This window comes from Lepidochelys kempii, chromosome 1 (assembly GCF_965140285.1).
Source record: "Lepidochelys kempii isolate rLepKem1 chromosome 1, rLepKem1.hap1, whole genome shotgun sequence".
NCBI classification, from domain to species: domain Eukaryota; kingdom Metazoa; phylum Chordata; order Testudines; family Cheloniidae; genus Lepidochelys; species Lepidochelys kempii.
The window spans coordinates 331693850-331709152 of record NC_136380.1 but is presented as its reverse complement, the minus strand read 5'-3'; the positions used below and the strand labels follow the sequence as shown (position 1 = coordinate 331709152).

At 40.0% G+C, this 15303-nt stretch overlaps 1 protein-coding gene across 2 annotated transcripts in view; it reads left to right on the top strand.

Moving 5' to 3' along the window:
- SEMA3C (semaphorin 3C) overlaps window positions 1-15303 on the top strand; it is a 162342-nt gene that overhangs the window by 135388 nt on the left and 11651 nt on the right. For both annotated transcript variants that reach the window (XM_073328628.2, XM_078851163.1), the window contains exons 13-15: window positions 8974-9062; window positions 12063-12104; window positions 13368-13525. In XM_073328628.2, coding sequence (XP_073184729.1) covers window positions 8974-9062; window positions 12063-12104; window positions 13368-13525 — 289 coding nt within the window. The remainder of the gene's footprint in view (window positions 1-8973; window positions 9063-12062; window positions 12105-13367; window positions 13526-15303) is intronic.

Below are 15303 nucleotides of genomic sequence, written 5' to 3'. Positions count from 1 at the left end.
CAACTAAAAATAAAGCAGATAATCCTATGAGAACAGGTTTGTCTCTGAACTTCAGACAAGTCTTATAGAGATGTGGAACTACTGTTTCTACCAACAAACTACCATTTAGGCCACATGGGTTTGGGAATTACCATCCTTGTATTAGACTCAGGAAACCAAGGCTAAAAATCTTTCAAATCACCAGACTTTTATGAGGAGGGGATTAAAAGAAACTCTCTTCACTCTTCTTAAAGGAAGTCCCCAAACACCAAAGGAAATAAGAATACAGAAAAGCTCTGTTATTGTTCCCATGGCAAACCATCACCAAGGGCCTCCATTCACTGTGTCGTGATTCATCAGAATGACACTCACTCTCTGTAGTGGCTAGTGTACATCATTATAAGGCATGGCAGCGATAGAAGACGCATAGAGCTTTGGGTATTGAATTACAGCAAGAATTTAGTGAGTTTTGGATCTGGGCATTCTTATTTTTCTTGGCCATCTGATGCAAAATTAGTTTTAAAATTGCCTTAAAGTCTCTTGGTTTTGCTTTAGTTGTCAGGTCATCAGACTAAATAAGAAACTAGTTAAGACACTTTTTTTTTTCTTAGCAAGTATCAGCATTACTAGTAGGCCTAGTGAATCCAATGTCCACCCAGGACCTTTGGATCCTTCAGGGTTTAATTTGACACAGTAGGTCCTATATCGCCTTTCCTATGGAAGAAGCAAAGAAGGGTGCTGTGCATGCTACTGTGGAAATCTCTAGAGAAACACTTATACATGCCCTCCCTACTTATTGTTCACATAGATTAGCATCAGCCATGTCTTAACAACAACAAAAAAATCTTGGTCTTCTACCAGCATAGCTTCTCCTTGCCAATTCACTGTTTTTAACCACACAAATACTTTGGCATGCAATAGAGCTTTCAAATGAACATTTAAATGTCAGTATGGTTTACAAGTGTAAACTAGTATCATTTGTCTAAACATATGGTGTGTGTTTTTTAACTAGAGGAAAAAATGCTGCTAAAGATTAATTAAGAAGCCAAGCCATATAAGTCTCCAGCTAACACAAGGTACATTTTATAGCAGTTACAAAATATAGTATATATTATACTATACAATATACAAAATAGTAGTAATAATTAATAATGTGCTGTACATATAAAGTGCCTTACATTTTTGATGCTTTGGACAATAATGATATTTAGCATTTCAATAGTTCTTCCATCTAAGGCTCTCAAAGCACTTTACTAATTTTATTAAACTGAAACTCATAAATGATGTCACAGGTTTTAATGATGAACAGTAACTTCGGGCCGAATCCAACTTGAGTCAATAAAAATACTCCCGGTGACTTGAAGTGGGAGTTGGAGCAAGTCTCAAAGTCAACAACTGAATATTAGCAAATTACTCCTCATCAATTCCATTGAGGAGGATAAATACAATCCATGGCTGAGTCCCTTAGCTGCTCTCTGTGATGCCTAACCAACCTATAAAATGAGGTTAAACTCTTCCTGAGTTTAACCTCATTTTATAGGTTGGTTAGGCATCACAGAGAGCAGCTAAGGGACTCAGCCATGGATACACAATGAGCAAGTGGCTCATTAAAGGCATAAACATACCTGGGCTGTTTATATGTGTTTGTTTTCATTCTATAATCTGCCAGCACATTGTCCACTGCAGGACGATTTGTGCATTATACGTAAGCATGGATGTTACTTATCGATTTATACTTGGGTCAAAAAGACCCTTTTGACCCTTGCGGTCCCTTCTAACCCTTCTATGATTCTATGAAATCCAATTTAGTGCACCATCTCAAAGAGTTAAAATTAGAACCACAACTGCTGAAAACAATAGACTTGATGCTCTGTGATATATACTATTTATAATTTCTGCTAATCTATTTTTTTGGACGTTACAATTCCTGGGTGGTGCAGAGATTCTTCTGAAGATCCTAATAGCTTCATAGCCCTGCCATAAAATAAACATATGACATAGGTACAGTGCCTCTCAACCCTTGTAAATAAAAATGATCAAATTTCTGTCTCTGTGAGGAAAGACTCTACCCTTTTCCTTGGCTCTGTGCTTTCTGTGAAACTCAGGAGGATTCGATAAAGATATTAATGGTAAGAAGAAATGCAGCGAGGATTTCCTCTTATGTAAGTTCATCCTAGAAAATGCAAAATTGTATTGTATAACAGTATTTCAGTTGATAATTTCTCGGGAGCCCTGAGACCCTTAGCAGTGGAGAATGGGCCTTGGCACCTGGTAACAATTACACTCAGTCTCTGATGGTGAGTTACTGCTGCTGAACTGAGATGTTGCCAGTCATGTCTGTCACTGTCAGTGACCTGTCTCATGCTGCATATTGGAGTGTTTTATGTTGTACCAGATGCAGAGCACACAAAATGTTTAGCTTCCCGCGCCTCCTTGAGAGTCTCAGTAATAAATCAGTTCCTGAGTGCAAGTGAACAATAACAAAAGGAGCTCTAGGAACCCCTGTATTTTTCATCATGTAGCCATGGCACAGGAAGGGTACAGCCAGCCATGTCTTTTTTTTACACTAAAGTGAAATAAATGCAATATTTCTCTGCACCCGCAGCCAACCATGTCAAACTCACTGTAACTGTTCCTTGCCAAGAGTTAATTTCAGTACAGTACTTCTTTTCTAAGCTACGTGACTAGTGAAATAAATCCCATAGACTGACATTGTTCTTGAAACATTACACACAGCTTTTCTAATGATAACGATCTCGCATTTACAGTGTGCCTTTCATCCTGAAGAATCCCAAAGCACTTTACAAAACCTGCCAGGCTGATGCGAAGGAAGGCTTGACACAATGGGGATCTCTACACCCACCACTGAAATGGAGGTGCCTGTGGGGTGAAAAGCAGCAACTACTTAGCCGTAGATAGACAAGTGTAGAATACCTTCTCATCCCAATAGAAACCACAGCTGTAATTAGCTGGGCACAGTGTAATTATCCATTTGCATATTTGGCGAGGACAATGAGGCTAATACCCTTTTGTCTATGTCATCTGGTCAAGACCTTGGATTTAGATCTCTTCTTCACTTACTCTGCTTCTCTGTTAGGCTTGTGCTTGTCTAATTTTGCAGCTCATAAAGCATTTCATTTCCCTTGCATTTTATTTTAATTGCATTACTCCATGTCTCAAACCTCCATATTCTCCACTTTATCCCCTGGTAGATTGTTTTCCCTTTTAGTTTAAGAAAGACAACAAAGCAGCATGCAGGCATTTTCTTAAGGTTAATATTTATTTTTTAACTTTGCGACCTACCACTTGCACTTCCAAAGTCTTTGTGCAGAGTGCACCAGATTGCACAATGCTTAGACTATGCATGCTTTCTTTATTGTTGTTAGTGTTATGGAAATATTTAAATGTCCACGTCAGGTTCAGGCACATTCAGCAGTCACTGGCCATCCTTAAGCATTTTCTCAGCTCCTATAAGACATGAGGTCATACAGCTTTTGAAAAGGGGGCTAAATTACTATTGTAAAAGGTGTTTCAGATTTCAGGATGATTTAGCACAGTTTCATATGTTTAACTTGGGCCGTGTGCATGTGGTTTTGTCTCCAGTGTCTAACGTCGTGTGTGCTTGTTCAGTGTTTCTAATTATCTTTCCGTCTCTCGTCCAATTGTTTGAACCCTTCATTTGAAAGACTGGTTGCATTTGGCACTTTCAGAGCATGAGGTTAAAATATGGATGCCACATATGTGACTAAATCCCTGGAGTACTAGCTTTTGTGGTGTTGGCTGTCTTTTTGGAAGACTAACTCTCACCAACAACAGTAGTATCCAGCAATGGAATAACTCATAACATGTAATGAACTACAGATTGTTACAGAGCTATATAATCTGGTGAGAAAAGCAAGCCTTAAGTTCACTAGTTGGAGTTCTGTGTTTGCGCTCTGGAAGAAGGTTTTACACAAGAGTGATACCAAAGACAGCCTGGTTCCCCAGGTCTACTCAGGCATTCAAAAAGAAAAGGAGTACTTGTGGCACCTTAGAGACTAACCAATTTATTTGATCATAAGCTTTCGTGAGCTACAGCTCACTTCATCGGATTCATAAAGTGGAAAATACAGTGAGGAGATTTATATACACACAGACCATGTGTATATAAATCTCCTCACTGTATTTTCCACTTTATGCATCCGATGAAGTGAGCTGTAGTTCACGAAAGCTTATGCTCAAATAAATTGGTTAGTCTCTAAGGTGCCACAAGTCCTCCTTTTTTTAAAGAAAAGGTGAATGTCACTAGTCGGTAATGGAAGTTATCAGGTCTCGATTAGGAATTGAAGTCTATCGTTCCAAGAGTTTTGTCGTTTCGAAAGAAACTAATATACAGTACTTGACCTTGCTACAGTAGGTGATAATACCCATGTTGTATAGAGACAGATAAGGGGAGAAGAGGTCTGTCATGTGAAGCTATGGGCCAGATCCTGAGAGGTGCTGATGTCAGAGGAAGTTCCAAGTTCTCAGCAACTCTCAGAATTTTGTCCACTGGAAATTGTGGAACAAGACAGAGGGGAAAAAGTATAAAACAGTGGTTCACATGGTGTAGCGTAAAGGCCACATGTTTAAGGAATTGTAGCAGGAGACCAAAGAGGCCATTGAAGAGAAAAGTAACATGTAAATGAGAATCTGCTTAAGAAAGAAAGAAAGAAAGAAAGAAAGAAAGAAAGAAAGAAAGAAAGAAAGAAAGAAAGAAAGAAAGAAAGAAAGAAACGGTGAGCTAGGAACTCAGATTATAGTATCATGCAAAGAGCAACTTCCAGATGACAGAAGCTTAATATATTGTAGTTCCTATGGGTCTCAGCTGGGGAAAGACTTCTTTTTGGTTCACATTCTACAGAGCTCAACCAATAGACAGGCTATTTGAACTAGGGCTGCACCCACCTACCACTCAGCCAGACCTCTACTCTCCTTGCCTCTCTCTTTTTCTCTCTGTTACAACATGGGTATTGAAACCTACTGTAGTAAGGTCAAGTGTTGTGTATTACCTACAGAGAGACCAATGAAAGGCATAAATCTGCCATGTAGCTTGGTATATTCTAGTGTTTAGCAGACACAATGGCTTGTCTCCTAATTTAGTAGAACTAACACATTCGTCAAATTCATCTTTGGAGTGACTCTAGAGAAGTCAACAGAGTTACTCCAGGAAAGAAATTGTCCCTCTATTTGGTTGATTTTTATAGGATCTTGTTGTGAATATAACTGACTTACATTCATTCTGTGTCCTCTTGTACCTTGCTTTAAGAACAATAATGAACTGGAAAACACATCAGACTGTGTGTAATTTTGCATACCTCGTGTCCATTACTGTTTTGCCAGTATCCTTTCCAACATTCCTTTTGACCCAAGAATTTAATTCCATTAACAGAAGTGAACAAACAAGATTTGCAACAAAACTCAAATGTAGTTATTCTGAGATGAACACATAGAAGTGCACTTGGTTTGACAACCACTGTTCTTACAGTCTAGAGAGCTAAACATTTTGGAAAAGGGACTAGGAAAGCCATCTGGGGACAATTATTTTTGTTTCACTTACCAAGGAAAAGACTGAACAATAACAGTAAAACTAGTGTTATTGTGTATTGTTAGGGAACAGCCCACAGGCCAAGGTTAATCCTTGCATAAAATTGTTTTTAATGAGCAATTTTCCACTGTCATGCTTTACATTGCATAAAATAAGTTGAAAATATAGCAGGACTAGTAAGCACAGTAGAGTGGTGTGGGGATTCCTTATGAAAGGGAATGTATCTGGAGATAAGGATCTGACTTGTCATGTTAAAATAATATTGAGACAACAGGCAATAAATTGAGATGCAAATGGGAAATACTGTCCGCTTATCCTGTTTTATCAAGGCATTGCAGAAGCTAATGATTCAGGAACCCAGTTTTCAGATGTGGAGTACCTTATAAGGAAAACAAGTCCCTGAATTTGTGTGCTCATATCAGTGCTTAGTTACGTAAATACCCATGCTGGTCTCCTACTGTAAGTTCTAATTTCAGCATCCCATTTCAGGGTTTGTGCATTGAAGACCAGTTCACAGTTTTAAATGTGTGGAATGGATTGCTACATAGATGAAATACACTTACTTTTGTATGGGTCAGACCCATATTGCATGTGTGAGGATAGGAAGGGTCTGTACCAATGCACATTTGAGTATTTTACATCCTGTAAGTGAGGTTTAGGGGACACAGGACAGGCAGTTGAGAGTCTATTCCAAAATTCATGACAATCAGCAACTCCTCCCCACCACTATATTGTATATCCTGATATTGAGGGAACAAAGGACGTTGCTGGAGAAGAGTCATAACACAATGCTGTGAAGGGAGGTGAGAAGGAGAGGGAATAGAGACAGACTATGTGTACAAACTACACGTATTCATGACTTGACTGGCTTTATAGAGGTAAAAGTTAGTGCCTTATCCACACACACACACACTCTCTCTCTCTCTTCATCTCAGCTCCATGGAAGGACATTCCACAGTACACAGGGAGCTTAGAGATTGTGTAGGTCCTGGCAGCCAGTAAATCTCTTTCAGGTCCTCACAGTTTTGCTAATGCTGACACCCTGTCCAGACCACTGGGGTACTGTCAAAAGATTTAGTTTCAGGAAAGTTTCTTCTGAAAGAACTGGTTTATCATGTCATTGCATAATGAGGACAAACGATAACCATAGAACAAATCCTCATGAAATATTCATGGCTAACATTTGCTGAGCACGTACAGTTGATAGCTATACATTTTTTTATATCTTGGCTACTTTAGGTTTCTTGATGTAATGTTAAAAAACAACAGTGTGGTTTAGGTGTGTGGTCAGGATTATTGTACATGAGTACAGTTATTTATTTTGAAGCCAAAGTATGCCTATCTGCTGGCTTACACTACGGAAAAAGAATGATTTAAATTATTTACAGCAACCAACTTGCATTCTAACTCCAGCTATGGAATGTAGTCACTGACCTTAAAAAACAAAATCACAAGTCTCCTGCTTTTGCTTTCCTCTGTCAACATCATAGATTGCCTGATGGGAAGCTCAGATCATCTGCCTACAGGCAGAAACACACACACACACACACACACACACACCTCTAACATTTTACTGACCTGCTCAATTCAACATTATTATTGAAACATTTCATGACAAAAGGGGGATACAAACTCTTTGCTCTTTCTCCTCTGTGACAATATGGAGCAAAATAGGTTTGTTATAGTCAGTCTGAGTTCTAGTCCTTCCTGACAAGAGGAACCCATAGCCAGGGGTGCTGGAATAATTTTTATGGTGCGGGTGCTGAAAGCCACTGAACTAAACTGTGAACCCTGTATATAATGGAAACCACTTTAAGCCAGGAGGTGCTGCAGCATCCCCAGCACCTCTAGTTCCAGCACCTAGGTCCATAGCCCTTTTTTCATCCAAGACTATGTCTACACTACAAGATAGAGGTGTGATTCCCTTGCTTGTGTACACATGTTTGTGCTAGCTGTCATTGAACTAGCATGAGTATAAATTACACTGTAGCCTCAGTGGCCCAGGTAGAGGCAGCAGAAGCTGAGTGCTGCTGAACACGACCCCGCTGAAACCGATGGGCTCAGCAGTGCAATAGCAGCTATACCGCTGTGCACTCTCACACTAGCTTTGTGAGAGCTAGCCCAAGTTACGTGTACATGAGCAGAGGAATCACACCCCTATCTTGTAGTGTAGATATAGCCCAAGGCTCACGGTTTTCTGAAGAGCCAACAAAGTCCTGGCTGATCAGCATAAAATTAGTTGCTAAGATCCTCTTTCTGGTCTACCATTCTTACCATCTCAAACCTTTCTTTGAGTCCATCTTCTGACACTGCCTTTTCCACTGCATCAAATACAATACATTTGTCCCTACCTTGGAGGCCCTAAAACAATGGAGTCCTGGTTTATGACGTGGGCCCCTGGGTGCTATGGTAACGCTAATAATTAATATAATATAAATCTCTCCCATTTTATCTGTTTCTATATCATATTGTGTCACCTCACACACTGCCTTCAATGTCATCCCTTTCTCACAGAACATCATCCCTGAACAAATCCTTGAACAGCCTCTCTGAACCATAAAGCCACTACCTTGCCCATCTTCAAGTCCCACCTCAATCCCCATTTCAAATGTCATGCGAGCAAATTGATTTTGTGGACAAAGACTACATGCTACTATGTGTTTTTATGGCGCTGCTGTGGGAGACCAGTTTTCGAGCATTCCTCATGGGCATCCTTGATTCTCATGTGGATAAAAACAATGGCTTCTGTTGCTACATAAGGCCCCAATTATTGATGGTGCACACCAACCCACACTGGCGAAGGCTTGCATCTCACCCATGTTAAAACTGATTCTTGCACTGAAATTTGTACCATGCAGATTGCTTACATGTTATTAGTTTCTGTTATATGTTGCCAGGAATTGCACATAAAATTCGGCATTGTATCCATTTCTCCATTCCTTTGTTTCTGTTGTGTTTTTAGATTGTAAACTCTTTATGGCAGGGGCTGCCTGTTCCTCTGTGTTTGTATGGCACCCAGTACAGCGAGGACCTAATTCTGATGGGTACCTATGGGTGCTATAAAAGAATAATACATAAATGAATGAATAAATAAATATCTGACCATGACTTTATCAAAAAAAGTGTGAGGAAAGTCTAATCCCTTTATACATCTATTGTCTGCTTGTATGAATCACACTAGGAAGAGTTATTACAGATATTTTAAAATCAAACACAAAGTTATTGGGCTCATTACAGGAGTGACTGGATGAAGGTCTATGCTCTGTGTTCTACACGGGGTCAGACTTAGATGATCTAATGGTCCCTCCAGATCTTAAAATCTATGAATTTATGAAAATCATTTCCACCCTTCTCTCCACTAAGCTTTTTCCTCTAATATTTTTTCCTACTTGGTAAGAATTCATCTGTTCTCTCTCTATATATTCCAGATCAGGGGACTGTACAGAAAGTTGTTGTCCTACCCACCAACTCTTCTGCAAGTGGAGAGCTCATTTTAGAAGAACTGGAGGTTTTTCAGGTTTGTCTTGCTCCCCCTTTCATTCCTCCAACATGTACGTTCACACAAACACTTTGGTCTAAAGGACTTTAGCAAGGGTGACTAGCACTTGATAAAAGATCAAATAAATTAGTAGAATGTCAGCTTGATGCCCTCCAGCTGAAGGAAGTAGGAATAAGGTGATGTCTAGTGTACTGTGGAGTGTAAATGGGCTTAAATCCTTTTTTTTTCTTCTTTTTTGCATTCAAATGCCTTGTATTTCTTATGTCGTCATCCTGGCTCAAAGGATTTTGATAATTACATTTTTTAAGAGGTCATGTTATACTGGCTGCCAGCAGGAGACTTTTATCATTGGCATCACATATTGAGGCAACAGCCATTTGCAGCTGGAATCTCAGTTTTTCTTTTTCTTTCTTTCTTTTTACTTCTTTGATTATATGATAAGCTTTCTGATTACGAGCCACATTTTGAAGCAAACTAGTGTTGTTTTTACTTTGCTCCAGTTCTTTAAAGCCAGATGTCACTGGAGTCAAAAAGCTTTAGGCCTAAATCACCCTAAGCTGAAAAGAGGCATAAACAATTAATGGCAAAAATAATAAAAGAGTCTCTCTCTGTCAATCATTCTAGCTGCCTGTTAGAACAATAAGGAACTGTTTACCCCACTGGTGAAAGCTCTTTGAAATTTGTGAGCGGACTATCATTTACCAGGTAGACTCAGGGAAAGTGATGGGGATCTGGGCTGAGCTGCACTGCACCCAGGGCAGCTCAGCCTGTTGTGCCAAGGGCCTGGGCAGCCCGCTTGCTATGGTGCGGCTAACTTGCTGTGTAGGCACATGTGGAAAGGGAAAGGTCATGGCTCCATCTCCTCCCAGCCCTCTTTGGGCACACCAAGGAAGCATACCCTCTTCTCCCTTGTGGACAGAGGCCCTCCCTTGTGCAAGCCATACAAGGGACTGCCATCTCTCCACAACCTCCTCCTCTGCACACCTTCATACACACCTGTCCCAACCCATGTTCCACAGTCCCTTTGTACCCCAGGATGAGTCACCTGTGAACTTAAATGATCCTGTTATGCCTTGTGTGGAAAACTGAGCCTATTTTTTTTCAAAAAGTGCACATGAATCATAGTTTATGGGACTTCTTTCACCAGAAATAGTATTCATTCCATTTTGAGCAGTGGAAGCTAGGCAGGGAAAGCAAGGGCTCATGGGAAGTCTGTACCAAAGCCTGGGAGAGAACCCAAGGTCAGGACTCTCAGTCCCCTGCTTGGTCTTCTCATCATTACATTCTGAGCCCTCAAGGTCATTCTAGCATAAGCTCAGGGCTCAAAACATATGTAGTTGTGCTGGGGCTTTACTAATGACTCTCAGAAATAGAGGGGACAAGGGTAGTGTAGGCTTAGTGTTAGTAAAGGCCTAGACTAAGTAAAGCATGTGGTACTGCTGTCAAGTATTTTCTTTTTGAAAAGTAGCTCTGAGAGGGAAAGTGGAATCTGAGGCCCAAGGTGGCATTTGACAGATTGCAGTGAGAAAAATGGCTGGAGCAAAGCTATTTAATCTTGTTTCCATGCAAGACAGAAGAGACAGGGCCACAGAACAGCACTGCAGACACAAATCGGGGACATTTTGATCTACTTCAGTGTTTGTGAAAATGAGACACTGATAGAACCATTCAAAGCAAGGGGGGGAATAGGCACTGTATGCTTCCCACACACTGACCTCTGCAAATTTACTACCCATTAGACATGAACTGGCAGCAACACCTTATTAATCTGGCCATTTACCCCTTACAGCTATGTCAATATGACTCATTGCTCACCTACTAAACTTTTACTGCTCCAGTCCTGAGCCCCAGTGTCTGCCAGTGCACTTTTGTTCACCTCAGGTATTTATGTCCCCCACTACTGTAGCATCTGAGCACCCTATAATCTTTACTGTATCTGTCCTCACAGCATCTCTGTGAGGTAGGGAAGTACTACAATCCCCCATTTTACAGATGGAACTGAGGCCCCGAAAAATCTAAGCAACTTGCCCAAGGTCACACAGAAAGCTTATGGTGGAACATGGAATTGAACTCACATTTCCCAGCTCCCAAGTATTCAGTCCTGAAGTGCTACAACCCCACAGTCCCAATTCTGAGCTCCTTCCAATCTCTGCAAAGCCCTTTGCAATTCCAGCCCTGGGCCTCCTCACAGCTCTTCTGGTGTGCCACACTTTAATCCTGACCTACCACAATGGCATCCGTCTCTTGTGACTACTATAGTAAATCCTTGCTCCCCAAAATAATGATTACCATTACTGTTGCCATCACTGACACCATTAATTTTGATGAGAATAATGGATTGTTTCATTGGTTTAACACAGTGGATGTAATAACTCCAAAGGATGTTCTTTAACATTCCGTTTCACACAGATAAGTCACTGAAAACTACATACAGTAGTGTGCAGTGTCCACTGAGTACGCTGAGCAAAAACAAAAATTCAGTAACACTTCACATCATTTGTAATGTTGGCATTTCTTGTTGATTATCTAAAATCATGTGTTAGACAGTAACCAAAGTGCATGCGTTGTAGATACAGTGTGGAAGAAATATTAATTCTCCTTGTCCGGATCATGTGCTAATTACGTACGAGCTGTTACATGATTCCTGCATGCTGTCACCTTCCAAGAACAAAGGCTGTGCCTTCCAAAGAGAGAGTGATGGTTTGCAAACACATACTGCCTATCTGTAGTGGTGAGCCAGCTCTTAAGAGCTGTTCTGCCAGAAGTGTGAGAGAACTTGTTAATGTGTCTTAGTCAAGTCCAGAGGTTCATGCAGCCAGTATATTTACTGACTCAAACTTTGTGTTTATGTCATATTTGTTGAGTTGTGGCAAAAGATGATTAGGTGTGAATGACATCTCCTCAAGAGTCTGGAAAAGAACAGTTTATCTAGAAATGACTGTGGCTTAGAAAACGTTAAAGTTTAATGTCATGACATAATAAATAAAAGAAGGCATATAAATGTGATTTGTCTTTCAGAATAATGCTCCCATAACAACAATGAAGATTTCATCTAAAAAGGTAAAGAAAAGTGGAACACTCATTCAATGGTTATTACTGGAGGACAGAATTAACGTAAGGTCCTAAAAAGGCTAACTAGGATGCACCATACTAAATACAGGCACACAGATCTTCAGTGTAGCACCTTTGACTCCCCGTTTTCTAAGGATCTGTGCCAGCACCATCAGGACAAAATCCACTAGTGCATTGTTCAATATTAGTTATTTTCAATTGATAAAAAGTGTCAACAGTCCAATTAGGGAACAAAAAAAGTCCCATATAACTAATCACATCACAATCCATAGACTGAAGCTATTTGTCTAAATTATTCATTCAGAGCTTGGGGAGTATAGGAATGGTGGTATGGTGCCTGTGATGAGGTTGTATCTGTCAAGCTAATTCATAATGGCTATTTTGACATGAATCATTAATATGGTGATGGTGATCATAATAGTTGTGTGACTGCACAACCAAAATAAAATGTAGCTAAAATTCTGTATTCAAACAATTTAACTTTACTGAATTGTGCCCAAGACTTTTCAGAAGTATTAATTAATTAATTACTATTTCTGAAATTAAACTCAATGAGATCTGCCAGCATAATGAGAGAGAGGGACTCAGGCCACCACAGTTCAGGTATGCTCAGATCCAGGGTTTATTTCCACTTTAAGAAATGCTATTTAACTGACTTTTGGTTAGAACCAGTCAGTTTGCTCCAGATTCTGATGGCTTCACTCACCTTGAAAGATCCTTACTCCATGAGTGGTCTCATTGACTCCAGTGGCCCCATTGGCCTGGAGTAAGGTTCTGTTTAAGGTAAGAGTCTCAGAATCTGGTCCATAGTGACCTCTAAGTTTTGATTTTATGAGAAATCCAACTAGAAGCTTTGCACAATATTTCTTAAGGAGACTGTATGCAGAGAAGTTACTTAGCTCAAAGGCTTGATTCAACAATTCTCACTAAGGACCAAGTCCTCAAATCTGAACTATATTAACTCAGACCTGCTGCAGCAGGACAAAATAATGAGACTCAATGTCCAAAAAACCATTAGCATTCTCCATAGCATTTTAAGAATTTTCTAACAGGAGGTGGTCATGTTATAGGCATATTAACCTGAGTGATTTCTGTTTATTTTGGTTTTGAACCCTTTAGTGGCTCACCTCTCGGTTTTCAGTTAATTCCAAAACGAATTGAAGGCTTTATGCATATGTTAACTAAGCTCCTGAGTGAAGCTGCTCCTCTAGGCTACACATCTGTAATAAACATTTCCATTGCCTTCAACAGCAACAGTTGTATGTGAGCTCGGATGAAGGGATCACGCAGGTATCTTTGCATCGCTGCCGTATCTATGGAACAGCCTGTGCTGACTGCTGCCTAGCCAGAGATCCTTACTGTGCTTGGGATGGCAATTCCTGCTCCAGGTTCTACCCAACAGGGAAGAGGTGAGGAGTCTGATGAGATTTGCAAGAAAAGTACACGTCAGGGGTTTACTTTCATATGTAATCATGGGTCATGTAATGTGATAGCAGAAGGGGGTTGTTGTTGTTGCTGGCTTCTTTAAAAATAATACTGAAATACCTGTTGTATTTGGCATTGCACACTGACCAAAATTATCTGCTAAAGAGGTCACTTTTTATATTAAAAGCAATATATTGTGAAAGAAAGATTTCATTCGAATTTTAATGCAACAAGCACCTAATCCTCCTCTGGTGTACAATATGTGCACCAATGTGAATGGAATTACACTGAGGTAATGATGATGTGGGAATAGAATCAGAATCCAGTGATCCCTTTGCCTTTGCTTAAATTGCTGTGGATATAACTATCATGGTAATCCCTTTCATTCAGCATAATATCTGAGAGTTTGTGTGGTGCATTAAATCTTTTTATTCTGTGTTTCTCCTCACTGAAAAGGACTATCTATAGGGAAACAAGTTGGTTGGGAATTTTTCAGTGAGTCACTTTTCATCAAAAAACACTGATTTGTTGACAGAAAACTATTCACAGGGTCTTTTTCGACAAATCCCCTGACTTAAAAAATGTTGGAATGAAAAGTTTGGAATTGTCAAAACATTCCATTTCAATATTTTTGAAACAAACCAAAAACAGAATAATATATTCCGGTTAAAAATGTAGACCAAAAAATATTAAAAGAAAAAGTAGAAATCAAAACAAAACATTTACAAATTATTGAAACAAAAGGTTTTGATTGGTATGAACCAATTTTTAAAAAAAATTCTATTTGCAAACATTTTTGAGATTTTGACTTTTCAACCCCATTCAGGATGGTAAATATTTTCAAACTCTCAAAAATATTCACAGGACAAGAAGACTGTTTCTCACCCTGCTCTGGGAAACAGACCAATACAGGCAAATTTCATTTCATATCATACCCACTAGATTTGGGATTTTCAACATGAGGTTCATTAAAGCGGACATAGAAAGCAATTTTTCTTTAATTTACAACAGAAGGTCTTTCATTCTCACTGAGCTAATGGCACAAACCGTACTTTTTATGCAAAATAGCAACCTTGCTCCACTTCTCCGGGGAAATATTTAATAGCAGAAGGCTGTAGTGAAGTTTCATAATAAATCACTGCTTCTACAAATGACTACAGAATATCTAATAAACATTGTGTGAAATATTATCAAACTAAACTTTTCATTACAAGTGGGGTCTTAGCCTGGCCTGTGCAGGAGCAAAAGGGGAATGAGACCCACATTCTTCTGTGTAACCTCCCTGCATCACAGTTGTAGATGCAAGGAAGTGCCTGTGGACAGTGTGCATGGTACTTCTCCCTTTGCAGATATCTGGGGAGCTGACAGAAAGGGATGGAAAATGGGTGGAGCCTTGGTTCCATCCCCCAGAGGACCAGCCAGTTGATCAGGTGCCAGCAGCCAATGGCTAACACTTGGGAGCAAAAAAGGGAACAGAGACCATTCCTTTGCTGGACTTCTCCTGGGTTAGGGCCACCCCTTGCATGAGATTAACTCATAAAGCACAAGTTAGTCCTGAATGAACAAAGTATATTCTATGGCGCAGGTACCTTGCTTTTTTGTAGCAGCAGTAGTAGTATTTGTTTACAATTTGCAAAGTTCAGCATTTGACCGCTGGTCTTCACGACAGAGTCTCTCGGACACCAACCAAAGCCCAGGGTGGGAGGATGGGGAGTGGTCAGAGTGCTGGCTCCAGCTCTCTGATTCTCAGCCCACCCGAAAC